The sequence below is a fragment of the Callospermophilus lateralis genome, chromosome 7 (genome assembly GCF_048772815.1).
Source record: "Callospermophilus lateralis isolate mCalLat2 chromosome 7, mCalLat2.hap1, whole genome shotgun sequence".
Classification (NCBI taxonomy): domain Eukaryota; kingdom Metazoa; phylum Chordata; class Mammalia; order Rodentia; family Sciuridae; genus Callospermophilus; species Callospermophilus lateralis.
This window is the reverse complement of record NC_135311.1, coordinates 118,427,196-118,454,773: the sequence shown is the minus strand read 5'-3', so window position 1 is coordinate 118,454,773 and position 27,578 is coordinate 118,427,196. Positions and strand designations below refer to the sequence as shown.

The 27,578-nt window shown below is 45.9% G+C and overlaps 2 protein-coding genes across 6 annotated transcripts in view; one reads left to right on the top strand and one right to left on the bottom strand.

The window, feature by feature from the left end:
• Kiaa0319l (KIAA0319 like) overlaps positions 1–10,898 on the bottom strand; it is a 106,721-nt gene extending 95,823 nt beyond the window's left edge. The window contains exons 1-2 of one of the 4 annotated variants that reach the window (XM_076860770.2): positions 10,840–10,898; positions 6,726–6,895 (exon numbers count right to left, since the gene is read on the bottom strand). In XM_076860770.2, coding sequence (XP_076716885.1) covers positions 6,726–6,867 — 142 coding nt within the window. In that variant the 5' untranslated portion in view covers positions 6,868–6,895; positions 10,840–10,898. Of the gene's footprint in view, positions 1–6,725; positions 6,896–10,440; positions 10,621–10,839 lie in introns of those variants that run through there. The other 3 variants (XM_076860767.2, XM_076860768.2, XM_076860769.2) reach the window with 3 other exon arrangements.
• A 109-nt stretch (positions 10,899–11,007) lies between these two features.
• On the top strand, positions 11,008–20,136 carry Ncdn (neurochondrin). 2 transcript variants are annotated; one of them, XM_076862979.2, is made up of 7 exons: positions 11,008–11,446; positions 12,338–12,478; positions 13,562–14,530; positions 15,551–15,792; positions 16,735–16,959; positions 17,350–17,492; positions 18,633–20,136. In XM_076862979.2, exons 1-7 carry the CDS (start codon positions 11,414–11,416, stop codon positions 19,067–19,069), a joined length of 2,190 nt encoding a protein of 729 aa, XP_076719094.1. In that variant the 5' UTR covers positions 11,008–11,413; the 3' UTR covers positions 19,070–20,136. The 2 variants fall into 2 exon arrangements, with proteins under 2 accessions (XP_076719094.1, XP_076719095.1); XM_076862980.2 differs by having other exon boundaries at positions 11,010–11,114.
• Positions 20,137–27,578: the final 7,442 nt, after the last annotated feature.

The window sequence follows — 27,578 nt, the reverse complement described above, 5'->3', positions numbered from 1 at the left end:
GAAATAAAGATGTTGTTCTACAATTAGTGGCATATCTCATAAAAAAAAAATATATAACTCTGATCTCTAATTATAAAACACCTAAAGTCTACCCATTTATTTAGAATACATTTACTGGTTTGTATTGAGTAAAACTATTCTCTTCAGTGAGAGACTCCTTGAAGCCAGAGAACCTCATCAATTTTCTCCTGGGATATTTCATTAACTTCCTAATGAATACTCTATCTCCAGCCCTAACCTCCCATCTTTCTCCCATCTCCACCATTATTCATTCTCCTATACACTAGCAAAACTGACCTAGATATTGACAGGTATATTAATACACATTAATATAGTTAATAGCAATATTAAAGTACTGTAGAGCATCTGCCTCTAAGAAATAAACAGACAAATCACTAGAGTATAAAAAGAAAGGTCTGGGCATGCGCAGGGCGCTGGGTTCGATCCTCAGCACCACATAAAAAAAATTAAAAAAAAAATATATTGTGTCCACCAAAAACTGAAAAATAAATACTAAAAAAATTCTCTCTAAAAAGAAAATACAACTTCATATTTGTTTTTAGTTGATCCTTTTAAATTTTTTAGTTTGGCTGGGCATGGTGGCACATACCTATAATCCCAGCTATTGATAAGCTGAGGCCAGAGGATGGCAAGTTCAAAGCCAGCTGCAGCAATTTAGTGAGACACTGTACTGTCTCAAAATGAAAAGGGATGGGGATATAACCCAATGGTAGAAGGCCCATGGGTTCAATCCCCAGTATGTATGTATGTATGTATAAATAAAATTTTGTTTTTGGCATTTGATTTATATATAAATACATATATATATATATATATATATATATATATATGTATGTGTGTGTGTGTGTGTGTATGTATATATATACATACACACACACATATATACACACATACATATATATAAGCAAATACATGAAAAAAATTAGTTCTGTGTTACTTGATATAATGTATAAGTAAGAATATACTGCAGTGTATTTTTTACAAATTATAGTACATAATCAAGATAATTTAAAGACCACTTGCATAAAAAATTAAAACTGAGGCTTCCTTGATGTGCAGAAGCTAACACAACAAGGAGGGAAGGGAAGAAAAGAAGTTCAGCAGATTAGACAAAAAGGGATGAAGGGAAGGGAGGGGAATAGGAATAGGAAAGATAATAGAATGAATCAGACATGACATTCCTATGTTCATATAGGAATACACCACAGTGACTCTCCACATCATGTATAACCATAAGAATGAGATACTAATTGTTATAAGTTATACATATATATATATATATATATATATATATATATACACACACACACACATTCGAAATATGTCAAAACATTCTACTGTCGTGTATATCTAAAAAGAAAAAAAAAAAAAGAGGCTTCTTAGCATGGCAGACAAGATCCTTTGTGACCTGACCACCACCTACCTCTTTCAGGCAGCTTTGCTTCTTATACTCCTGCATCATTCAACAGCTGGTCATGGTTCTTTTCTATACCAGGCTGCTCCATACTTTATGCCTCTGTTCTCACATACCCATTGCTTGGGAACATTTCTTGAATTCTTCTAATTAAATCTTCAAAATTGCTCAAGCATTGGCCTCTCTGGAAAGGATTCCTCAGATCTTCCCTTCACCTCTAAACTAAATGCCTTCTCTCTGGTTCCAATAGGACTCTGCAAAGCATCTCTCCATCTTTTCACCCCAGTGACTAGCCTAGGACCAGATTTCAAGTAAGTTCTCAAATAATGTAATTGAGTATTTTTTTCCCTCTGTACCCTAAATACACTAACTGTGTAATCTCCTTCCCAAAAGCAGGTCAGGAAAAGTTTTCATAGCCACTTGTTAGTTTTAGGTCTACATTAGTGTCCTTATTTTAGGTTTCCATGATCTAGCATCTCCCACAAACCTACATGTATACCTCTTCACCTTTCATATATACACGTTCTTTCTGTACATATGTTAATCTATTTGTTAAGATTCCACCCACCCCCACCTGCCTTTTTTTTTTTTTTGGTACTGGGGATTGAATCCAGAGGCACTTAACTACTAAGCCACAACCCCAGTCCTTTTTTATATTTTATTTAGAGACAGGGTCTCCTGAGTAACTTAAGGCTTTAATAAGTTGCTGAGGCTGGGTTTGAACTCATAATCCTCTTGCCTCAGCCTCCGAGACACTGGGATTACAGCTGTGTGCCACCTCACCTGGCTTTAGTCGCATCTTGTTGGACTCTAAGGTATTGTGTCTCCTTAAAGGGCCTTTGTATACCTCTGCTCTGATAGTGTTTATCTTGCGGTTTAATTCTCAAAGGAGATTTCTCCTATTGCTAATTTATTAATTTATTCAGTGAGTAAATATCTTTATGATGCATCTACTGTGTGCCAAGCACTTGCAATTGCTAGGAATACCTAGCATAAGTAAAAAAGGAAAGAACCCTGTTCTCAAGAAACTGACAGATTACTACAGGAATCCCTAAATTCTTAGGATCACCTCACATTTGTTTCCAAATGATAATCACCAGGTCCAAAATGCTATTTTCAAGCCATTTAATAGTAAAATTAAACCAAAAAATAGCAATTCAGCGGCCTACAAGGAAAACAGAGTTCTTTTATCAAATAAACTGTAACCACTTCTTTCTGGCAGTGAGCTTCATCACTGAACCCCGCCCCCCAAAAAGAAAAAGAAGCCCTTAAAGTATAAGTCAGTGGGTACCGGGGCTCTACCAAGGAAGATGTAAACTATTAAGTGGTAAACAGGAATGGGGGATAATTGAAGAGCTCCCTTATTTTGGTTATTTTTTTCAGGAATCATCCCTACATTCCATGAGCTTAATAACAACAGCAAACAATTAAGAATATATTTGAATGCTGGATGCAGTGGTACACACCTGTCCCAGAACGCTGAGGCAGGAGGATTGAAAGTTTAAGGTCAGCCTCAGCACCCTAGCAAGACCTTATCTCTAAATAAAAAATTAAATGTGCTGGGGATGTAGCTCAATGGTAAAGTGCTGATGGGCCTAGGTTCAATCCTAAGTACTAGGGGAAAAAATGTATCTAATCAAGAAAAAACATAAGAGTTCAGGTGAAAACTGAGTATATTCACAGTATATAAACACTGACTCAGGCTGACTCAGGTTATTGCCAATTGCTTTTTTTTGGGGGGTGCTGGGGATTGAACCCAGGGCCTTGTACATGTGAAGCAAGCACTCTACCAACTGAGCCATATCCCCAACCCTTCTCCAGTTGCTTTTTGCTGCTATTTTTTGTTGCTGCTTTTTGAGATAGATTTTTTTCCCCTTATAAAAAAGGTTATACAAATACACTGAAAAAGAATCTGAGGGCTGGGGATGTGGCTCAAGTGGTAGCATGCTTGCCTGGCATGCGTAAGGCACTGGGTTCAATCCTCATCACCACATAAAAATAAAATAAAGATGTTGTATCCACCGAAAACTAAAAAAATAAATATTAAAAAATTCTCTCTCTTAAAAAAAAAAAGAATTTGAAAAACATAGACTATAAAGTGAAAATAATTCCACTACTCAAAAAAATATACACTTTTAGTTATATATCTTATTTCAGACTGTTTTCTATCACATATAATTTTTCTTTTCACATAATTAGTAGTACAGTAAAAATGCAGTTCCATATCTTGCTTTTGTCCTTTAACATTAGGAGCATTTCTCCATGTTCTTTTCTTCTAAATTATTTAGGGGTTAGATAATATCTTCTGCAAATTTGTGAATACGCAAAAATTCCACCACTGTCCTATTGTTGAGAAGGTTACAGCAATGTTTCGCAGTATAGAAAAAATAAGTGTTCATGCATACTCTCAGGCAAAACTACCTGAATATATTCTTGAGATAAATTCTTGAAAGGGGAATTAAGTCAAAGGATATAAACCTTTTAGATCTTGAATACTTATGCCAAGGAGTTCTCTGTTAAATTCTCCAGCAGTATATGAGGGAAACCACATCATCCTTTAGCAACACTAGATGTTTTTACTTTTGTTTTTGGTTTGGTTTAGTTTTTTGAGGAGCTGGGAATTGAACCCATGGCCTTGCACAGGTTAGACAAGGTCTATACCACTGGGCTTCACCACAACCTCTCATATATTTTTACTTTAACATGACAGAATAAAAAGGGCTTCTTATTTTAATCTGCAGTTCTTTGGTTACTAATGAGAATGAACACCCTAAATACATTCACTCTAATTTCTTTCTTTCTTTTTTTTTTTTTTAAATAGTCGTGTTACCCAGGATAGCCTCAAACCTCTGGGTTCAAGCAATTCTCCCACTTCAGCCTCCCAAGTAGCTGGAATTACAGGCACTCACCACCGTATCCAGCTTTAATTTCACTCTCAGTTTATATCACTGTTGATACCACTGGGCTTCACCCTCTTTATCTATTTCTTAGGAGATTGTGGTTTTTTGGGGGGGTGTACCAAGGATTGAACTCAGGGGCACTCGACCACATCCCCAGCCCTATTTCGTATTTTATTAGAGATAGGGTCTCACTGAGTTGCTTAGCACCTCGCTAAATTGCTGAGGCTGGCTTTGAACTTGAGATCCTCCTGCCTCCCCGCCTCCCGAACTGCTGGGATTACAGGTGTGCGCCACCTCGAAAGGCCAAGAGATTGTTTTCTTAAAAAAAAAAAAAAACAGTGTGAAAGAACTCCAACAAATTAAAACACATAAAAACTATGCCTGTCATGTGTTGCCTGCACATTCCCACAGCTGGAACACATATGGTCGTTGATCTTTTACTTTCATTGTGGAAGCTCCACATTTTTCTAAAGTTAACTGGTATAACCTAACTCCCACCACAAGCACTCCTAGTTACACCACCTTTGCATCTTTACACTCACTAGGGTTCTGTTTTTAATCACCAAGCTAACAGGGTACTGAAGATTTGCCCAAGGAATCCACAAAACTATATATGCTTAACCAAGTGCAACTAAAATATACAGAAAGACTCAGAATTGTTTTTTCCTTCCCTGTTTTTTGAATCCCTCAAATAGTAAGCTGCTTATCATGGTTCTGGTAAAAAGAAAGTTTTTAGTTCTCAAAAAGATCACCTGTGGTTGGAAGGCAGCACAACAGAAGGAAAAAAGCATGCTGTAGAAGGTACAAACCTGTCACGTTCTTGCTGTGTGACCTTGGTCAGGTCATTTTGCCTCTCTGGGCCTCAATTTCCTAATCTGAGAATAAAACTATCTGTTTTAGGGTTATTATGAGAATTTAATGGGAAAATATATGCAATGTTTATAACCAGGAGTCTGGTATGTGATTGATACACTTCAAAAAATTTTGTTTTTCTGGGCTGGGGCTGGGACTCAGCAGTAGTACACTTGCCTGGCATGTGTGAGGCACTGGGTTTAAATCTCAGCACCACATATAAAGAAAGAAAGAAAGGTCTATCAACAACTTAAAAAATATTTTTTTTAAATGTTATTTTTGTAATTTGATAGTGCTAAATCAGTTACTTATTTAATTTAAATGGTCTTAAATAAAAATGCTGCCTAGAAATATTCAACAAAAACCATCAGGGTAAAAAAAAACATTTAGGTCACCAGGCATAGTGGCACATGCCTATTATCCCAGCTTGGGAGGCTGAGGCAGGAGTTCAAGGCCAGCCCCAGCAACTAAGCAAATTGCTAAGCAATCCAGCAAGACCCTGTCTCTAAATAAAATATTTTAAAAAGGGCTGGGATTGTGGCTCAGTAGTAAAGTGCCCCTGGGTTCAATCCCTGGTACCAAAAAAAAAAAAAAAAAAAAAATTTAGGTCACTTTTTTGCAATTAATCATCAACCACTACTATAAGACAACAAAAACCCCAAAGCTGATGTTACTAAAATTGCTAAATACAGTAATTACTTAGCCCTTAAGATCATGACCACTAATTGCTTTAGGAAAGCAACATAAGTCTTTGTAATTATAAGAGCAAAAGTCTGATTAGTTATCCCCAAGGGTGACCTCTATAGCAGAAGGCTTTTGGTCATTTCCCAGAATGGCAGTACACTCAGAAGTCTTTCTCCAATTGCTATTTTCACACACTCCATACTCTGAAAGGAACCATATCAACAAAAGAACTGAAAGAGGAAAAAAAATGACAGAAATGGAATTCTCCTTTGATATTCAGCTTTCTTGGCACTGACTCCTGGCAAGAAGCTCTAGTGGGGTGAAATAATCTTGAGGAAGAAAGCCTACTCTATGAAACACAGCATTTTCTATGGAAAAAGCAAGAAATACATTCTATTCTCTCTGTAAGTTTAGATTCCTCTAGGAAAGGAAGCAAAGTATCATTTACTAAGCATGTCCATTCAGCGTGCTATACCACATGCTTTAATTAAAATATCTTCAAATCAAACTATGAGGTAGATCTTATCCTTCCTCAAACACATTAGATAACCTGCCTAAGGTCTTAGTCATTAAGTAGAAACATCCAGCTCCAGGCCCCAGATCTGTCCAACTTTGAAAGCTTTTTCTTTTCAAAGCACCTTTTTCAAATCTCAAAATGATCATGCCAGTTCTTTATTTAAATTTTGGTTCCAAAACAAAACAACCTAACCCAACAAGTTAAATATCCACCAACATGATGACATTTTCTTTCAATTAGTAGACTGTTTTTCTGCCTCTTAGTAGTGTTTAAGATGAACTGAGGGACACACACAGAGTGCCCTTTTTTAATCTTAAATCTATAAAGAAAACAATACCTGTTGACAACCACAGAGCACTGAAGCAGAAGCAAGTATAAAACAGGTACTGGCTTCTCAACCACTTCATGGATGTCTGCCAACAATATCCTGATAAAATCCAGGAAGCAAGACTTGGCTTGACTCCCAGCCTCCTCTCCATGGCCTTCCAGACTGGCAGAACCAGTACACTAGAAAGACAGAAAGAGAAGAAATTAAATGCCAAGTAATTAATAATTGATTCCTAGAAATGTGGAATGCTGGAGAATGTGTCAGATTAGGAGAAAGAAAAATTTCAAGTTTGTCTTTCAGTGCACATCCCTGCCTGTAAATTTTAAACCTGAGCTTTGACACAGCCTATAATTATCAGAATAACAGAGCAAGGGATATAAAATGAATTCACTGTAAAACTGAAACATTTTATATCCCATTATTGTCTAACTAACAGTAAAACAATCTATATAACAGAATAGAAAGAGTATCAGTCTGGAAAAAAAAAAAAAGCTTTGATTTTTCAGTTCCAGTTCTGCTAATACCTTTGGGTCTTTGACCAAACACATTTTCTTATCTATGAAAAGATGTTGGAGTTCTAACTAAACTTGAGGGAGTTGTAAAAATATTTTAATGTGATCATATTTAGGGCATGCACTGTCACTCTTCAGTTTGTTACAATTCCCACCACTAGTATCTTTAAAATCTACCCAATTTATACTTCATGTTACCCCCTCCCCCCAATCCTCAAGAGTCATCTGCAATTCCTGGCTTAAATTCATACATACATTCAGCAAATATTTATGTCAGGCACTTTTCTGGCTACTCCAGAACTCAAGGGCTAGATGATTTAGGTCCCTTCCAGCAGGAAAATTAAAAAAAAAAAAAAAAAAGTTTCTTCCTTCTTACATAACTTTGCTATATTCTATAAATTGTTATGTAAATCTTGAAATATTATGAGTTGATATAGTTCTGAAGAAGTAATTCAATAATCTATTGGCTAGGCAAAGTGGCTTGCACCAGCTTCTCAGGAGGCTGAGGAAACAGGATGTGTGAGCCTAGGAATTCAAGGCCAGCCTGAGCAACACCATAGATCCCCATCTCAAAAAATAAAAACTTTTAAATATGTACCCATTGGCCAGGTATCCTGATACACACCTGTAATCCCAGGTACATAGGAGGCTGAGGCAGGAAGATAACAAGTTCAAGGACAGTCTATGCAAATTTAGCAAGACCCTTTCAAAATAAAAATTTTAAAAATGGGCTGCAGGTATAGCTCAATGGTGGAACTCTCATAAGTAAGGCCCTGGATTCAATCCTCAGTACCTCCCCACAAAAAAAAATTTTTTTTTTTTTTCTTAAAGAGAGAGTGAGAGAGGGGAGAGAGAGAGAGAATTTTAATATTTATTTTTTAGTTATCGGCAGATACATCTTTGTTTGTATGTGGTGTTGAGGATCGAACCCGGGCCGCACGCATGCCAGGCGAGCGCGCTACCGCTTGAGCCACATCCCCAGCCCCCCCCCAAAAAAATTTTAAATATATATGTATGCCTGTCATCCACATCTGGCAAACAACAGACTGACAACCCCTAACTTTCACCCCCAGCTAGCATACAGGGATCCAGATCAGCATTACCTGAGTTGGATTTCAAAGCTAATGTCAGGAAACAAACATAAACACACCACTGCAAAACTGAGGTGTAGCACATCTAAGAAAAGGTTTTCACTGAGCCTTAACTATATGAAGGACTTCATCTTTCGTGTCCAGTTTCCAACAATTCCTATATCAAAGGGCTGGGGATGTAGCTCAGTGTTAAAGCACTTGCCTAGCAAGCATGAGGCACTGGGCTCCATCCCCAGCACCAAAAAAAAAAAAAAAAAAGATGAGAAGACAATTCCTATTTCTAGTTTGTTTCATAGTTTTCTGTTAGGGAAGGGAAGGGGCAGGGGCAGATAGATGTGTGGGCCAGAGATACACTCAAGAGATTATGAAATGGAGGGGCTGGGGATGTGCGGTAGCGCGCTCGCCTGGCATGCCTGCGGTCCGGGTTCCATCCTTAGCACCACATACAAACAAAGATGTTGTGCCTGCCAAAAAAATAAACTAAAAAATAAATATTAAAAAAAAATTCTCTCTCTCTCTCTCTCTCTCTCTCTCTCTCTCTCTCCCCACTCTCTCTTTAAAAAAAAAAAAAAAAAAGAGAGATTATGAAATGGAGCTGAAGTTAGAAAGTATATCCAGCAACTTCTGTAGCCTCCCAAGCTGGAATGGGTGTGTTCAAGAGAGAGATCTTACCCAACACATTTCTACCTACCACAAAAGGATTTAAAACTCAAGGTGACTCAACACCTGTCATCAACAGCCTGGCAGGTGGGTGGGAAAAGCAGAAAAAGAAATGAATAGGCTTTGAAAACAGGAGTAATAAACACCATCGGACTAGCAAGCTGATTAGAAGTGCAATATCTTACAAACTGTGCATAACAGAGGTACATCTATTTCTATTTGAACACCTAACCAGTCCTTCTACTGAAACCTACAATTGCCTATGGGCACAAATCACTGCTAGGGTCCAGTTAAAGGCTTGCTGACCACAGGCAGGAACAACACATTACCAAGATCCAAATGGTTTGTTATGGAATCAAAGGATAACAACCCAGGGAGAGAACACACACCCCCACAATACTTGACAAATGAAAATCTAGAAAAGCTCCCAATAGTTCTGGCATTTAGGGCGTTACAAGAACAACCGAAATAAAAGCACTCTCTGTTGCAGCAGCTGTTCAGACAGAGCAGGGGGTAATGTTTACTTAATACTTCAGGTTGACGGGGGATGTATCATAGTTCAGTCTGTCAGCTACATACGTGGAACTCCATTTATGTACACAGCGATAAGATATGTTTGAACAACGACAGAGCACGTCTGAAAAAGCCTATTCAGCGCGTGTGAGTAATCAAAAATAAAACTTTAAAGAAAAAAAGTCTCAGATATTTGGGAAAGTTACAGAACAGACTGCCATGAATAGCTTTGCTTATATTTGCAGACACTGTTTTCCAAATAGCTGGAAAAATGAACAGATTGTTCTGGGAGGTCGTCTTTCCAAATTGTTCCTAGTTTCCAGTCTGTGAATCATAAGAAAGCACAAGGAGAGTCGACTAATGCTCTTTACTAACAGCATCCAATGTCGATGAGCCCAACTATCACGAGGTGAGAGAAGACAAAGCATTTCTGGAACCCCGCTGAGAGTTTCTATTCTGACTTCCTTGGCTTCACCTCTGTACTCACTTGCAGCCACCATAGGACCCTCTGCGGGATATAATTGTCAAAACCCTGACCGAGGCTGGTTTCGCATTGTAATTTACACATCATGCTCAACCCCGCCCCCCTTTTTCTGCATCAACTTTCAGTCTCGGTGGGATGATCAAACACAGCAGCTAAAGGCGAGGCTGCAGAGGTCGAGGTGTTAGAAGGACGGCAGCGACCTGAGCCCGGTATGTCAGTATTGGCTGTCAGGGAATGGAGGGAGCTGCAGGACAAGACCTGGGCCCAGAAGAAGCGGGATTCGGTCTGGAACTCCAGCTCCGCAACTGCAAGGCCAGAAGCAGCTGACTGTCCTGACCCAGCCAGGAGCTCCACCTCCGGGTCCCAACAGCGGGTCAGTGCACCCCCAGGCATCGTCTGTACCGCCTGCCCCTCCCCTGAGCTCATGGTCCTCGGCCTGGTAGCCAGCCGCCCCGGCCACCTACCGGGGCTCAGGGGCACATAGCGGGGCCCCGGCTTTCGGCGGCCTCCGCCTCCTCCCAGTCCATGGGCTAGGGGCCCCAACCTTCTCTCCCCTCACCGGGGGAGGAGGAAAAGGAAGAAGGTAGTGCGGGCTCCCCACCCGGACAGCTCCCTCTCGTCTCAGCCTCCCTGGACAGCGACGACGGCCGGAAACGCCGCCTCCTCCCACCTCCCCCGGGCTCAACCCGGAAACACACTCTTCATGCTAATAAGCCCTCCCGCCCCCACCCTCCGGAAGCGCAATTCCAGCCGCGAGCCCGAGGGGGAGGAGGGGCAGCGCTGGAGGTAGAACTACGCACAAGCAAAGGAGTCTGGACACCCCCCCAGCCTCTCGCCTCCCGCTCTCCTGGGGCAGTCTGCACCTTGCCTTCTTTGCACGTGCCCCAAGGCCCAGACTCAGGCAATACCCACAAGGAAGATGGCGGCAATGGCGGCACCCCCTACGGCGTAGCGCCCTGCCGTGCCATTGGCCAGAGCCCCAAGTGAAGCCGCCGCGGATTGGCCGAGGGCGATGCGGGGGTGGGGGTGGAGCTGCAGCAGCCCGGAGCCCGGAGTGGGCAACGCGGCGTGAGCAGCGGCCCCAAGCTCCGGCAGCATCGCGCCCGCAGAAGATTTCACCGCTCGGGGCCGCAGCCTGGTGAGCTCAGCCCCCTTCAGGCCCTCCCCTGCATCCCAGCCCGGGCCTCTCCGAACCGGCGCTCATCAATGCCGACGCACCCCGGGGACCCTATCGCGACTCCATCGCACCATATCGCGACACCATCGTGCCCTGTCGAGACTCCATTTTGTCACAGCCCTTTTCAATACATATCTTGTTTTAATTTGCCCCGTCATCTTTGGGGGCTGTCCCCATGTCGTGATTTTGCTGTGATCTCCGTGACATCATCGCGCCATCGTGAGGTGTGATCTCATCGCCGCTCTGTCGTGACTTCATCAATGTCGTGTTGTGACCTGGCTGCGGCGGGACAGGTGGTGACCGCCAAGAACCCTCCTCCCCTTCTCATCTCCCCATCTCAGCAGCCCCGCTTCGATTATCCGGCTTTTGGATTCTCTGTTGTCCCGGGAGCTACCCGACCCCTTCTTGCTTCTCCAGCCCTACCATCATCCTCAGGCTGGTAGCGAGACAGGGAGGGTGAGGACAGGGAATGTAAAGGGTTAATGCTGCTGCTGCTGCTGCTGCTGCTGCTGCTGCTGCTGCTGCTGCTCCTGCAGCCTCTGCCCGAGGGAGGGAAAGGAGAGAAGGCAAGGAGCCTGCGGGGGCGACTGAGAGCCTTGGCTGAAGGGGTGGGGTCCCCAGAGGGGCCTCCAAACGTTGCCTGGTGAGCTCGAGCTCGAATTCTCACTTCTGCTGAAGCTTATTTCCTGCCTCATTTGAAGAAGGGAGGGAAAAAGGAAGCCTAGGATGCCCTTTTCCCCCATGTCAGTCCGGATAATCGAACTTCATGTGTGTCTCCATTCCTCCCTGTCTGTCCTCACCACTTACTCCCTGTGCGCCTTGGGAGGGAGATAAATTCCGACTTTATGTGTCAGGGGGCCACTAAGCAGTGGGACCAGCCCCCTCCCACTCCCAGGAGATTGCTGAAGAAAGCTGTCCAGCTAAGCAGCAGGATGCACAGTCCTCCTTTCCCACTTTCTGGAGGTGACCTTGGACCAGGGTCCCTTCTTTACCCCAAAGGATTTGCAGGTCCAGCCTTTTCAAGTCCCCCTCTCCAAGGGAGGTCAGTCCTGAGGAAGCCACTTCTCCAAATCCTCCCTCCTCTCCCTCTGTGCTAATCCCTCCCTCCATCCTCCACTCCCACCCCTGCCCCCGCCCCCGCCCCTCCTCTGCAGAGGGATGCTCAGTCCCTCTTGTGTTCACAGTTGGGCAAGGCGGGCATCATGGCCTCGGATTGTGAGCCAGCTCTGAACCAGGCAGAGAGCCGAAACCCCACCCTGGAGCGCTACCTGGGAGCTCTCCGTGAGGCCAAGAATGACAGCGAACAGTTTGCAGCCCTGCTGCTAGTAAGGAGTTGGATAATTGGGAGATGGGAAGGACTGGGTGGTCGGGGGCCCCCAAGGAATGGAATCAGTCAGTCCCCAAAGATATGTAGTGGTGCTAACAACTTTGGAAACATCAAAGGAGTTCCAAGATCCCTACCTTTGTATTAATTTTGCTCCCCTAGGGGAGAATGCAGATGAATAAGGCTGTGGCACTGGGGTCCTTGGAGGAGGCTGCCTGAGTTTGCTTTCTGGGGTGTCCCAGAGCAGATGGGAGCTGACTCATAGGGTAACAGCAGCAGGTAGTAACTAGTGCAAAGTACTTGAGGGCTGGGGATGATTTTTCTGAGACCTGAAAGAGTAGCGGGACGGGAAGAGATTAAAGAAGGGTCCTAGGGGATGGCCAGGACTGCAGTAGGTAGCTTGAAAGTAAGGGAGCTGGTTTGGGTCTTAGCCCTTTTGGAGGAACCCAAGCTGGGGACAGTGAAACAGGAGCTGCAGTGCTAGAAAGGGGGGGTTAGTGTGTGGGGGGTAAAGGGAGGAGGGAGTACAGCCGCTGCTTGTTTGCCATGGCAACAAGGAGAAGGCTCTGGAGTCAAGGGCTCACACTGCAGCAGAGGAGGTGTTTAGGTGAAATGTAAGGGGAAATGTTTTGACATGCAGAGCAGCGAGACACAGGAGCCATTTCCCCTGAGAAGGTGGTGGAAATGGATCAGAGACTTATCTGGAGACAGCATTTAGGGAAGGACCCTAAATCCTTGGGGGATTTTAAACACTGAGTTCTAAGCTCCTTCCAACACAGGTTGTGGGCATCTAGATTAGATATCAGGAAGAACTTCTCAACTGGCCAGGTAATGAAGTGCCCAAATGAGTGGTTGAGAAGGACAAGACCTCCCTGCCATGGGATGGTCAGAGGTGAGAGGGATCCCAGAAGTCACATTAGCCTGAAAAAGAAGGAGCTAGATGAGATGATCCCAGAGTGAGTTCTGTTGCGTAACCTAATCCTGTTAGTCTTCAGTGCTCCAGGGTTCAGGGAAGGGATGGTCCTTGCCACCTCTTCCTTTCATTCTGCTGATAGCATGTATTCCTTGCCCCATACCCCTGTAGGTGACCAAGGCAGTAAAAGCGGGTGACATCGATGCCAAAACCCGGCGGCGGATCTTTGACGCCGTTGGTTTCACTTTCCCCAACCGTCTCCTAACCACCAAGGAGGCACCGGATGGCTGCCCTGACCACGTTCTCCGTGCCCTTGGTGTGGCCCTGCTGGCCTGTTTCTGCAGTGACCCTGAACTGGCCACCCATCCCCAGGTCCTGAACAAGATCCCCATCCTTAGCACCTTCCTCACAGCCCGGGGGGACCCTGATGATGCTGCCCGCCGCTCCATGATTGATGACACCTACCAGTGCCTGACAGCTGTAGCAGGCACACCCCGAGGGCCCCGGCACCTCATTGCTGGTGGCACCGTGTCTGCCCTGTGTCAGGCATACCTGGGTCATGGCTATGGCTTTGACCAGGCCCTGGCACTCCTGGTGGGGTTGCTGGCTGCTGCAGAGACACAGTGCTGGAAGGAGGCGGAGCCCGACCTGCTGGCAGTATTGCGGGGCCTCAGTGAGGATTTCCAGAAAGCCGAGGATGCCAGCAAGTTTGAGCTCTGCCAGCTGCTGCCCCTCTTCCTGCCCCCAACAACCGTGCCCCCTGAATGCCTCCGGGATCTGCAGGCTGGGTTGGCGCGCATCCTGGGAAGCAAGCTGAGCTCCTGGCAACGCAACCCTGCCCTGAAGCTGGCAGCCCGCCTGGCACACGCCTGTGGCTCCGACTGGATCCCAGCGGGCAGCTCTGGGAGCAAATTTCTGGCCCTCCTGGTGAATCTGGCATGCGTGGAGGTACGGCTAGGCCTGGAGGAGACAGGCACAGAGGTGAAGGAGGATGTGGTGACTGCCTGCTATGCCCTTATGGAGTTGGGGATCCAGGAGTGTACCCGCTGCGAGCAGTCACTGCTTAAGGAGCCACAGAAGGTGCAGCTTGTGAGCATCATGAAGGAGGCCATCGGAGCTGTCATCCTCTACTTGCAGCAGGTAAGGGGGTAGTGACCTACAGAGGGAGCCCAGTGTCCGGGAGTCAGGGCAGGAGCCTGAAGGCAAAGAAAAGAGGTATATTGAGGAGATAGCCAAGCTGCATGTCGGGCGGACTGGTACTGCAGCAGCACTCAGGAGTAGTGTGTGGCCGAGCCTCGCTCCCTCTCCCTCCCTCCAAAAGCCTCCACAAAGCACCATACCACACACCATATGTGCACTCACATCCCAGCACACACACACGCACACACACACAACACAGTAACCTCCCACTCACACAGTGCTCCCCAGTACACACACTACACACCACACACAAAATTGAAGCAGTCTGTTCTGCTCGCTCCGGGGCGTTGTTTTACATATGCACACATATAAACTTACAGCGGTGCAGGAAAAAGGAGCAAGGCTGCTTGGTTCCTGGCCTTTCTAGGAGTTCAGCTAGATCTACTACCCACCCATTCGCAACCCCTTCCTCCCTCCCTCTGAGAAATCCACTCTCCTGTCCCACAGGGATTCAGTCATGACTCTCTTCTCTTTAATGGTCTGCTCCAACCGCTGAATTCACCAGCCACTGAATTCACCAGCCACACATCCAACAGACCATGCTAAGCTCTGGTCTCATTTTGTAATTTAGCCCAAAAGAGCATCCCCCCTCCCACTGTTGGTTGTATGTTCATGGCATGACCTGTCCTCCCATCCCAGGTAAGAGTCTCTGTAGAATGCAACTTAGCTGTAGTCCCGAATTTCCCCCTAGCCTTGAGCTCCCTTGGCGGTGGAGAGATGGGGATGCACTTTGAGTCTCATCAAGGTGGGGCCTGTTCTCAGCAAGGTGGGCCTGCTTTGTTGGGTTTGTCCCTCCCATTTGCTGGGTACTGGGTACATGGGGTAGGATGAGGCTTGGTGCCCACCTCTGAGGGGCTCACAGGCCAGAATTCCCTTCCAGTTGTAGGCTGGCCAGCAGGCTGGTAAAACAGGGGAGGGTCTGTAGTCCTGCTTTATCTCAGAGGGGTCCTGTGGCAACAGGTGGGGCCAGAGAAACAGAAGGAACCCTTCGTGTTTGCCTCGGTTCGGATCCTGGGTGCCTGGCTGGCTGAGGAAACCTCATCCCTGCGTAAGGAGGTGTGCCAGCTGCTGCCCTTCCTCGTCCGTTATGCCAAGACCCTCTATGAGGAGGCGGAGGAGGCCAATGACCTCTCACAGCAGGTGGCCAACTTGGCCATTTCCCCCACCACCCCAGGGCCCACCTGGCCAGGGGATGCTCTCCGGTGAGTTTGTTGTTACACTATGTCCAGCCAGACCATTCTAAAGAAAACTATGACACACAGACTGGCCCCCGCAAACTGGGCTGTTCCAAGCTTCTAGATTGGCCATGAGAGTTCTCTTAAGATCATTTCTATTTGTTTTGGGAGGCTTGTTCCCACAGGACTCCTGAGCTGCCAATCCCAGATTTCTCAAAAAGAGAACTTAGGTTTATTGACCATCTATTACAAGCCAGATATTTTGCTATACCTTTTACTAGAACTATGTCTTGTTGTTTGTGTTTGCTTTGTTTTGGTACTGGGGATTGAACCCAGGGATGCTTTACCAATGAGCTATATCCTAAGCCCTTTTTATTCTTATTTTTTGATTTATTTGTTTTTTAGTTGTAGATGGACGCAAAACCTTTATTTTATTTATATATTTTTATGTGATACTAAGGATCAAACCCAGTGCCTCACCTGTGCTAGGTGAGCACTCTTCTACTGAGCCACAACCTCAGACCCAGCCCTTTTTAAAACAGGGTCTCACTTAATTGCTTAGGACCTCTCTAAGTTGGTAAGATTGGTCTCAAACCTGCAATCCTCCTGCCTCAGCTTCCCACGTTGCTGGATTACGGGCATGTGCCACTACACCAGGCTCAGATCTATCTCATTTGGTCCACATGGCAAATATGACAGAAGTTTCATCCACATTTTAAAGATGAGGAAACTGAGGCTCAAAAAGTTTAAAGTAATTGACTGTGGTCAAGCTGTACAACAGAGCACCAATTTGATCCTGGGCCTGTGTAACTCTGAATCTTGTGCTTTTTCTGTAATACCTACCAGGACATGTCCTTCTTCTCCCCTACTTTCACTTCTCTTAGGCAGGGTACCTTGAAATAGGACATCTTTGTACCTTCATCTCTTCCAACCCCACACACGTCTGCCCTTCCACCCCCCCCCCCCCAGGCTCCTTCTGCCCGGCTGGTGCCACTTGACTGTCGAAGATGGGCCACGGGAGATCCTGATCAAGGAGGGGGCCCCTTCACTTCTTTGCAAGTACTTCCTGCAGCAGTGGGAGCTCACATCCCCTGGCCATGACACCTCAGTGCTGCCTGATAGTGTGGAGATCGGCCTGCAGACCTGCTGTCACATCTTCCTCAACCTGGTGGTCACTGCACCAGGGCTGATCAAGTGAGGGGTTTGGGAGAGGCTGGGAGGAGATTCAATCAAGTGTGGGGTGGCGGGGGGCTGCCCAATTGCCTTAAATTTTGACCTCTACTTTGCTTCCCTGTGCATTTGGATTTCTCATAGTGTTAAAATGAAAGGGTATCAGAATAGACAAAGCCAGTCCCGCTCAAGGATTTGGGCCCCTAGGTATTTTCCTGGAGCACATCTCAGTGCCAGCCATAACCCCAGATGCTATGGTTGGGGCTCAGGGTTAATTCTTCACGCTGCTACCTGATTTCTTACCAAACTCTGGCCCAGAGAAGTCAGGAGTCCCAGATCCAGATTTTCCAAAGGGTTTCATCTGGTCTCATAACCTTCTGCCTGCTCCCATCCTTGCCTCCCTTTCTTCCCCAGGCGTGATGCCTGCTTCACATCTCTTATGAACACTCTGATGACGTCTCTGCCCGCGTTGGTGCAACAACAAGGGAGGCTGCTTCTGGCTGCCAATGTGGCCACCCTGGGCCTCCTTATGGCCCGACTCCTTAGCACATCTCCAGGTAAGGCCCTGGGGACCCAGGCTTGGTGGGTAAGGGCAGAAAACCTGGGTGGACCTGCTGTGCTCTGGGCCTAAGTCCTTTTACAGAAAATGATATTGCAGATTTTTTCTGTGAAGAGGAAATCTCTACAGTATATCTCCATCCGCCACCCCCACCCTTCTTCCCGAAATGATAACATGCTCTTCCTTCTGAAGACTTTTAAGGCAAGGTCTGGTGGGTGTTAAGTACAGGCCTGCTCAGAGGCATAGGCACAGGCACCTGGAATCCCTGGCAGCCCAAGGACTCCAAATCCAGTGTTTTCAAGGTGGAGCCGCCCCCACCCAGGGCCTGAGTCAGAAACCTGACTTCCCTCCATTGAGGTTTCTCATTGCTCAACAGTTCACCCGCCTCAGTGACAGGTGTCAGCACTCTGCCCCTCTGCACGGCTTCTCCTCCACCCTCCTCCCTCTGACTCTGTGCGGGGGGAATGGTATACCCTCCAGCCCCTGACAACCCTCAGTGTCTCCCACTTTGGCTGTGGGTGTCTGCTTGGGTCCCTCTGTCCCCGCCTGTTCCCTGTGCCCCATCTGTCAGGTTGGAGGAGCTGAGCAGATGCCCAGGAACAGGGTGTAACATGCCCATACCCTCAGCTGCCTCTGTGTTTTCTGTGTGGGGATCCCAGTAGGGTACCCAGCAGTGGGAAGGGGAACATATCCCTTTGGACCAGAAACCAAGAGGTCGTTTCCTCCTCCACCCCCAACTCTCAGTCACTCCTCAGGTAGAGCCACCATGGCACTGACTCACCAAGTTAGAGGCAAAGCTTCCTGGAGAGCACTTGCAGAGGAGGTGAATCCCAATATAAAAACCTGGTCACTTCCCCTCTTGGTGCCCTCTTCTGGCCTAGGAATCAAGCAGGTGCCTTATCACATCTAATTCTCACAACAGATTGCTAAGATTAGCAGTACTGGCCCCATTTTACAAGACCCAGAAAAGTTAACTACCCAAGGTCATACAGCAAGTGTGAAAGGTAGGGTTTAAACCCAGACAGTCTGATTCTAGGTGATGCTTGAGCTCCGCATGTGTCCACACAGGAGGGAAAGTGAGGGGCTGGCCCAGCACTGGCCCATCTAGTTCATGTACCATTTTTTCCATGCCTTCCAGCTCTTCAGGGGACCCCAGCATCCAGAGGTTTCTTCGGAGCCGCCATCCTCTTCCTATCGCAGTCTCATGTGGCACGGGCCACACCTGGCTCTGACCAGGCAGTACTGGCCCTGTCTCCTGACTACGAGGGCATCTGGGCTGACCTGCAGGAGTTGTGGTTTCTGGGCATGCAGGCTTTCACAGGCTGTGTGCCGCTGCTGCCCTGGCTGGCCCCTGCAGCGTTGCGTTCCCGCTGGCCACAGGAGCTGCTCCAGCTGCTAGGCAGTGTGAGCCCCAACTCCGTCAAGCCTGAGATGGTGGCCGCCTATCAGGGTGTCCTGGTGGAGCTGGCGCGGGCCAATCGGCTGTGCCGGGAGGCCATGAGGCTGCAGGCAGGTGAGGAAACGGCCAGCCACTACCGCATGGCCGCCTTGGAGCAGTGCCTGTCAGAGCCCTGAGGGGTGTCCACTGGGGACAGACCCGGGGGCGGGCAGCGAGGGAAGGAGGGAGGAGGCATCTTCCCTGAAGCCCCCAAACAAGAACCCCCTCCCCAGACTCCTTCCTCCCAAAACACCCCAGCTTTCTGGCTTTTCTGAGGGCAAGGGCATGGTGCCCATTCCTCAAGTGTAAGGAACTGCCTCCCGCCATGGGGGCAGGGATCGGCTTGGAAATCAACGTGGTTGTCCCCGCCAGGCCGGGGAAGGTTGGAGAAGCCCCCAGGGAAGGGGGCAGTAGGTGTCATTGTGCCCAATGTCTGGCTCCCCTGCAGGAGGGAGGCCCCAGGGTAGGTCAGGGCTGGCAGGAGCTGATTGCCTCAGCCCAAGTGCCCTGCCGGCCAGGGCGTGGCCTCCCCTAGGCTGTGGTGCCCCTTCTGGCTCCCCAGGTCCACGTCCTTTAAATCGGCCATATGGCTCTTGCCCTTGGCCTCCTTGGGCAGAGAGCAGGCTCAGGCCATTGAAATCACAGTTCTTCCTTTCAACTTCAGAGACCCAGGGTCTGATCTGCCCCTATCCTTTCAGGGCAACCTGGGGCAGACAGGCTAGTGTCGGGGGTGGGGAACCTCCTTCCACCCAGGCTTCCTTAAGAGAACCCAGGAGTCCTTGGGCCCGGGTCTCTCAGTTTATGTGTCATGTTGCAGCAGAGTGCCAATGGGGGTTGAGGGTTATTTATTTTGCTTGTATTTATCCCTGCTTGGACACCCGAGCATCTGATTTCCGTCCTCTGTGCCATCTGGTCTGGCCAGAGCCAGGAACAGGAGGAACACCTCCCCAGAATCCGCATGTTTCCCCAGTGATCGCACCCCATTGCCACCGTGGTGCCTGGCTTCAGCTCCCACCCCTGTTATTACTCCTCTGCAGAGAGACGCGACTGGCGGCTCCAGCAGGGACTACTTTATGAACCTGGGGAGGGATCCCCCACATCTGATCCCTTGCTTTCCCCCGCCCTCCCCCAGTGTGTTCTGTGATCACCATGTTCAAAGCTGTGCACATGTGGACACTCAATAAATGTTCATTGGTGACAAGAAGCCTGTTGTGTGGTCTGCCCTGCATCTGCTCTCCCTTGCAGGCTCCATCAGTTCACAGTTATCGTTTGCTGAACACATGTCCTGCTAAGTAACTTCACAAAGTGTTATTCAGCCTTCCCAGGAATCCTGGGAAGAAGATATCATAATTCCAATTTTACAGATGGAGAAACATAGGCATGGATAAGTAATTTGATCAAGGTATTGCAGCTAGAGCCAAGGCCTCCATGCAGACCCCTGTCTCCCCAGCCTACACCCTTCATTGACACAGCAGAGTCACAAGCCCAGCTGTTGATGTGGCCAAACTTGGTGGGGACAAGTGAAGCACTGTCCCTTCTCTTGTCAGCAGGTTGTTGCCAAGAGAAACTGCCATACCCTCCTTTTTTTTTTTTTTTTTTTTTTTGGTGGTGGTACTGAAGATTGAACCCAGAAGTGCTCTACCACTGAGCTGTATCCCCAGTCTTTTCTTTTTAATTTTATTTTGAGGTAGGGGCTTGCATAGTTGCCCATGCTGGCCCTAACATGCAGGCCAAATATGGATGTCAGGCTACCAGCTGTTGACCCCTGTTCTATGCCAAGTAAAAGGGGAACTGTCTGAGCACTTCAACTGGAGACAAGCACTGTCTGCCCCAGCTGGCCTGAGCCAAAACTAGCCCTGGCCCACGCCATCTAGACTCTTTCACCTAAGCCCTCAAACCCACAAGTGTTCACTGAATACATCTTGTTGCCCACCTGGCTATGCATAACAAGAATATTCTACTTATTGGATGTGTGAAAGCCATCATAGCATGGATTCTCTGGGGTAATTTATGAAAAGACCTAACCTCTGCACTCAGGCAGCTTAAAATCTAGAGGGGAAACAGATAAGGCAACATAGAGGTATAATCAGTGGGTTTTTGTTTGGTTGGTTTTTTAAGAGAGAGAGAACTTTTTTTAATATTTATTTTTCAGTTTTCGGTGGACACAACATTTATTTTTATGTGGTGCTGAGGATCAAACCCAGTGCCCCGAGCATGCCAGGCAAGCGCATTACCTCTTGAGCCACATCCCCAGCCCTAATCAGGGGTTTTTATGGAGGTTGAAATAGTGTGGCTGGGTCATGAAGCCTCTCAGTTTTCCTGAACAAGTCCAGGAAAACTCAGCAAGTATTTTCTCAGAGACCAAAGGGGTAGGAGGGGTTTGCCAGGTAGACAGAAACAGTAGGTATAAAGGCTGGCAAGCTTATTATTGCCTCAGTGGAGTGTGAAGTGGGGAGTGGAGAAAGGTGGGATTGGAGCAGATCCTAAGAGTCCTAGTGTGCTAAACTCAGAAGTTCAGATATCTTAGATATGGGGGTCATAATGAGGGACCAAACTGTCGGTCTTTGAGCAGATTAAGTGGGATTCATTTTGCCTTTTTTTTTTTTTTTGTACAGGGGATTGAATTCAGGAGTACTTTACCTCTGAGCTACATCCCCATCCCTTTTTATTTTTTAATTTTGGAACAGGATGTTGCTAAGTGCTGAGGCTAGCCTTGATCTTGGAATTCTCCTGCCTCAATCTCCCCAGTCACTACAATTATAGGTGTGTACCACTTTGCCTGCAAAATCCAGTTTGCATTTCAGAAAGATGATTAGCTGCCAGAAATGACTGAGGCAGGAAGCTCAGAGAGGAGGTGATATGTCTGAACTAAACCTATGGCAGTGAGGATAGAGACAGTACAGGTAGAAGTCAAGTAATAGAACTTGGCAATTGATTGGATGTGAAGAGAACAAAGAAGGGAAGGAGATCCAAGGATAACTCCAGATTTCTAATCTGGGCCACTGAGTGAAGAGTGGGGCGATCATGGGGGAACACTGAGAGAGAAACTGATCTGTGGAAAATTATAAACTGGTCAAAGGAGAATTTGTACAGCTTGTGAAATATCCAAGGGGCATTACAGTGGGACATAATGCCCAGAAAAGATTGATAACCCAAGGCAGACTGAGTTCTGCACTTTAATGAGGTTGGGTCAGAGAGTTCTGGGCTTAGAAGTGAGGACCAGGCTAGGCTGCACTTGGGAGAGACTGAGCTTACTTCCTGGTGATTCCACCGATGGAAAAAGGGAGGTCTGAGCCGCAGTTGTAAGATCTGACCACCAGGTGGAGCCTCTGCATCTTCTTGTGATAGTTCTCTCCTTTCTGGAACTACTACTATCCAGACCCAGAGATGAAGGTTGTCAGAGACTGAGAGGAGGAGGGGGCTGTGTCAACACTAAGGGAGGCAGACATAAGTTTTCTCTTACCATAAAGTCAAAACAAAAGCTCACTTTTTGGAAAGAGCAGGGGAAAGCTGAGCTTAGGGAGAGAGTAATATACCAAGTAGGCCACCTGGGAGTACATGTATGTTGGACCATGAACACCTATGGTCAATACATGTCCTGTATTTCCATGTGTATGTATGTTTCCCATGATTGTCTCTGTGCATTTTGTATACTCCGTTTTTCCAGGATGTCTGCATGTGTATCCTATGCACATCCCAGGCCCCAGGTGTGTGCATGTATCTCGGAAAATGAACAAACAGGCTGGGGATATAGCTTGGTTGGTACAGTTCTTGCCTCTTATGCACAAGGCCCTGGGTTCAATCCCCAGCACCACCAAAAAGAAAAGAAAGAATATGGACAACCATAAATCCCAGCCTCCATACCTCAGAAAGTGAAGTCCCTTGGCCCTAAAACAGAAGGGGCCCGGAGTCTGAAACCATAGGGTTCTGCAGTTTGGGGGCGCCCCAAAGCAGCATCAGACCATGAAAAATATCCCTTTCCCCAGTAGACATAAGCAAAACTACTTATTTATCAGATGATCTCCTTAGATTATATCTGGGTCCCATGTCTAGCTCCCCAGGGTCATGCTCACATACAGCCTTCCCAAGGGATCCCTTAATTGGCTGAGGAATTCATAAAATCTCCATTTGTTCATTTATCATTTATTTAATATTTATTTATTGACCACCTGCCATGCTCCATGCACAGCACTAGACATATTTTGTTTCTCCTTTAAACTTCTATATTTAATTTTTTTTTATGCCATGGATTGAACCCAGGGGCACATAACCACTGAGCCACATCCTCAGCCCTTTTTATTTATTTATTTATTTTATTTTGAGACAGTATCTCACTAAGTTTCTGAGACTGGCTTTAAATCTGCAATCCTCCTGCCTCAGCCTCCTGAGCCACTAGGATTATGGATATGTACCACCACACCTAACTTAATTTTTAATTTTTTTTTACAGTGCTAAGGAATGAACCCAGAGATTCACTACTAATGAGTTACATCCCTAGAACTTTTGTATTTTTAATTAATTTGTTCTTATTTATTTATTTATTTGTTCTTACTTATTTATTTATTTATTTTGTGGTGCTGGGGATTGAACCCAGGGCCTTGTGCATGTGAGGTAGGCACTCTACCAACTGAGCTACATCCCCAGCCCTTATTTTTTAAATTTTGAGATGGGTCTCACTAAGTTGTTCAGGCTGGCCTCAGAGTGTAGCTCCTCCTGTCTCAGCCTCCCTATGCAGTGAGAATGCAGGCATGTGAAACCATGCCCAGCTCTCCTTTACACTTCTTATGAAGTAGTTCATGAAATGGGAAAGTTAATAATAACTGCAAAGAGTCTGGAAAGCTGGTTAGAGTGTTTTAAGTTTTTATCCTAAAGGTGGGCCATGGTAGCCTCAGGAGACATTAAAGTAGGGAGGTGACATGGTCCAGTCACTCTTGTTGCTGAAAGGAGCTGAAATTGCATCAGAATAAATATGAATAAAGTCAGGACATCAAGGGCTGTTGCAATGGCCTATGCATTGACCCTCAAACTTTAGTGAGCTCTGAATTACCCTTAAGAATTGATTAAAACAGATTGCTGGGCTCTACCCCCAGAATTGCTGATTCAATAGATCTGGGGTGGAGTCCAAGAGCTGGCACTTTCAACAAGTTCTCAAATGTTGTTGGTGATGCCAGTCCAGGGACCACACTTTGAGAACTAGAGGTCTATGAGGAAGAGTTAAGTAGCCTCAGGAGTTGCGAGAATGATGCCATAGACCTTCTAGGAAATCCACCTCAAGTCTCCTCCACAAACATCCACGGGTAGATATTTAAGGATTAGAAATGGTGACACTCCTTGAGGATTGGCTTGTGGAGTTTCCCAGATTCTTCTGGGATGACTGGCAAGTTTTTAAGTTGAAGGATGATTGTGTCATTTATGGAACTTAGAAATCAGGAAAAGCAGGTTGGGGTTGGTGGTGGGGGTGGAGGAGATATTTGTCTTGGAAACTCAAATGGATGCAAGGAAATGTCTGAGGGGACCTCCAGCTGGCACTTGAATGTGTAGTTCTGGATCTCTAGTGAGATCTACAGACTGGAAATAACATGGTCCGGGAAATAACAGCAGACACAGAGTCATTAGAGACTTGAGGGGGTGAACTCACTCATGAAGATAAGAAAAGGTAGCAACTGCTCTGAGAATGGAAAGCTGACATTAAAGTTGAGGGTGAAAAGGGAGGAGACACAAGGACAGAAATGGTCAGAGTAGGAGAATGAGGTAAGAAGTACGGGGGGGGGCGGGGTATGTGAAACTGCAGGTAATTAGGGTGAAGAAACCCAGGGAAGCCACCAATAGGCAGCTCATCCTTTCCGTCTGGCCTTCTCAAGCCTGTTGGAGAGAGCAATGGGATCTCCAGAGCTGGGCATGGACATCCACCCCCTTGCTGCTCCTGGACTTCTGAAGGCATCCACCATAGTACTTGCTACACACTCGTGTCTCTCCTAGAGTTTGACTTCTGAGGTTCTTGTGGCTAAGGTTTAGGGTAGGAGAGGGGGGTTTCCACAGACTCACATACCCACAGTATAACACACAACTCACTCCTCACCTCTCATGTGTCCTGAGCAGGAAGCCTGCAGAGCTGCCCATTTCTGTTTCATTCACCTAGCTGCTGGCTCCAGACTCTGGGAAGTTCTTAGTGATGACTCCTTGGTTGCTAGACTCCTTTCCCTAAAATCCCTCAAGCTGAGATGACCCAGTCTAAGCTCTGCACCTGTCACGTGTCTTCTGAGATACTCACCTAGTACCATACATTCCATGAGTTAATGATGTCACCTTCCTGTCCCCTTTTCCTCTACTTCATCTCAATTTTGTTACCTTTACTTTCTTATCTACTACTTCACTAAACAGAGATAGAAGAAAACAACTAGTCCTTTCCACCCAACCCTATTTTATTGTTGTTGCAGAAACTGAGATCAAAGAGAAGAGACTTGCCTGGGATCACACAGTCACTTAGAGGCAGGATTAAATTGTAAGCTCCTGAGTCTAAGGCAGTACAAAACAGTGATCCTGGGTACCCAGAGAGGCCAGAGGGGGATGACCCCAGCACTGCCACTTAACTAGCTGCTTGACCTGGGGCATGTCATTTCAACTTTTACTGCCTCACCTCATTCTTTACCTGCATATGGATCTCAAAAGGCCATGGTAAGAGCTGGGGCTGTAGCTCAGTGGCAGAGCGCTTGCCTAGCATGTGTGAGGCACTGGGTTCAATCCTTAGCACCACATAAAAATAAATAAAATAAAAGTATGCTGTCCATCTACAACACACACACACACACAGAGAGACGACCATGGTGAGGGTTAAATAACTTAATATTCATAAAATACTTAGCACAGAGGCTGGCATACTCTGTAATAAATCTTTGCTGTTATTATTTCTACTATGCCCTGTGCATATTCTTGCTTTTTAAAATATATACCTTCTTAGGAGGTTTTTCAAAAAATTAGGAATGGAAGCCTGGCACAGTGGCACACACCTATGATCCCAGCAGCTCAGGAGGCTGAGGCAGGAGGATTGCAAGTTCAAAGCCAGCCTCAGCAATTTAACAAGACCCTAAGTAACTAAAAGAGACCCTGTCTTAAATCAAAAAATTTAAAAAAGGGCTGGGGATGTAGCTCATAGTTAAGCACCCCTGGGTTCAATCCCTGATTTAAAAAAAAAAACAAAAAAAAAAACCTAGGAATGGAACCACCATATGACCCAGTTATACCATTCCTCAGTGTTTATCCTAAAGAATTTAAGTCATCAAATTGGACATGGTGGAGCATGCCTGTAATCCCAACAACTCAGGAGACTGAGGCAGGAGGAGTGCAAGTTTGAGGTCAACTTTAGCAACTTAGCAAGGCCCCACACACTTAGTGAAACTCTGTCTCAAAATAAAAAATAAAAAGAGTTTGGGAAGTAGCTCAGTGGTAAAGTGCTCCTGAGTTCAATTCCCAGTACAAAAAAATAAGTCATCAACAGGCTGGGGTTGTGTAGCTCAGTGGTAACGCACTTGCCTAGCATGTGTGAGGCACTGAGTTCAATCCTCAGCACCACATAAAAAGAAATAAAATAAAGGTATTGTGTCCATGTACACACAAAAAAAAATATTTAAAAAATAAGTCATCATACTATAACAATACGTGCATACCCATATTTATAACAGCACAATTCACAATAGCCAAACTATGGAACCAACCTAGGTGTCCATCAATGGATAAATGGATAAAGAAAATATGGCATATATACATCATAGAGTTTTATTCAACTATGTAAAGAAAAATGAAATTCTGTTATTTCAGGAAAATGGATGGACTTAAGAACCTTATGTTAAGTGAAATAAGCCAAACTCAGAAGATCAATGATGGTATGTTCTCTCTTATATGTAGAAGTTAAAGGGGAGAGCTGGGGTCGTGGCTCACTGGTAAAGCACTTGCGTAACACAGGCACTGGGTTCGACCCTAGCACTATATAAAAAATAAAAATAAAAAAAGGGAGAGAGGAAAAAGGAAAAGAAAGGTGGAGGGGAATCTCAAGAAAATCTAAAGGAGATCAGTAGAGTAACAGGACCAGGGGAAGGAAGGAGGGAAGGGAAAAGGGAAATATTATAGAATAATATTGGCCAAATTATAGTGTTATATGGTGAGCATGTACAAATATGTAACAACAAATCCCACCATTATGTGCAACAATAAAGTACCAATAAAAATATGGAAAAATAAAATATCTTCCTTCTTTTTTCTTAATTCCCATTATCCTTAGCATTTCTCTTATTTGCCTTAATTTAACCCCCGTCTGTGCTTCTCAGGAGGGGAAGGTTGAGTTTTAGAAGGGAAAAGGAGGGATTGACTATAGAGATTGAAACATGCTTGACAGCCAGCCAGTGCCTGCCATGATAACACACAAACACACAGCCTATGCATGTTAGTATCGCACCCTGTCCACGTGAGTCAGTTACACACAGATTCACTCTACAGCATCTAGATGTCACAGGCCCACACTCAGCCCAGTTTCCTATGGCTTCAGAAACATCTTGGTTCCTTCTCATGTGCAGTTAACACCAAAACCTAACACAGTTTGTGTCTTCAAATTCCTCGACTAGTTTGTGTATTCAAATTCCTCGGACCCTAGTT

Excerpts from the sequence above, each read along its gene's own strand:
- Ncdn (XM_076862979.2), top strand. The coding sequence starts at position 11,414 with ATGTCGTGTTGTGACCTGGCTGCGGCGGGACAG. Across the intron at positions 16,960-17,349 it reads ACTGCACCAGGGCTGATCAA|GCGTGATGCCTGCTTCACAT; the intron begins GTGAGGGGTTTG and ends TTTCTTCCCCAG. Across the intron at positions 17,493-18,632 it reads ACTCCTTAGCACATCTCCAG|CTCTTCAGGGGACCCCAGCA; the intron begins GTAAGGCCCTGG and ends CATGCCTTCCAG.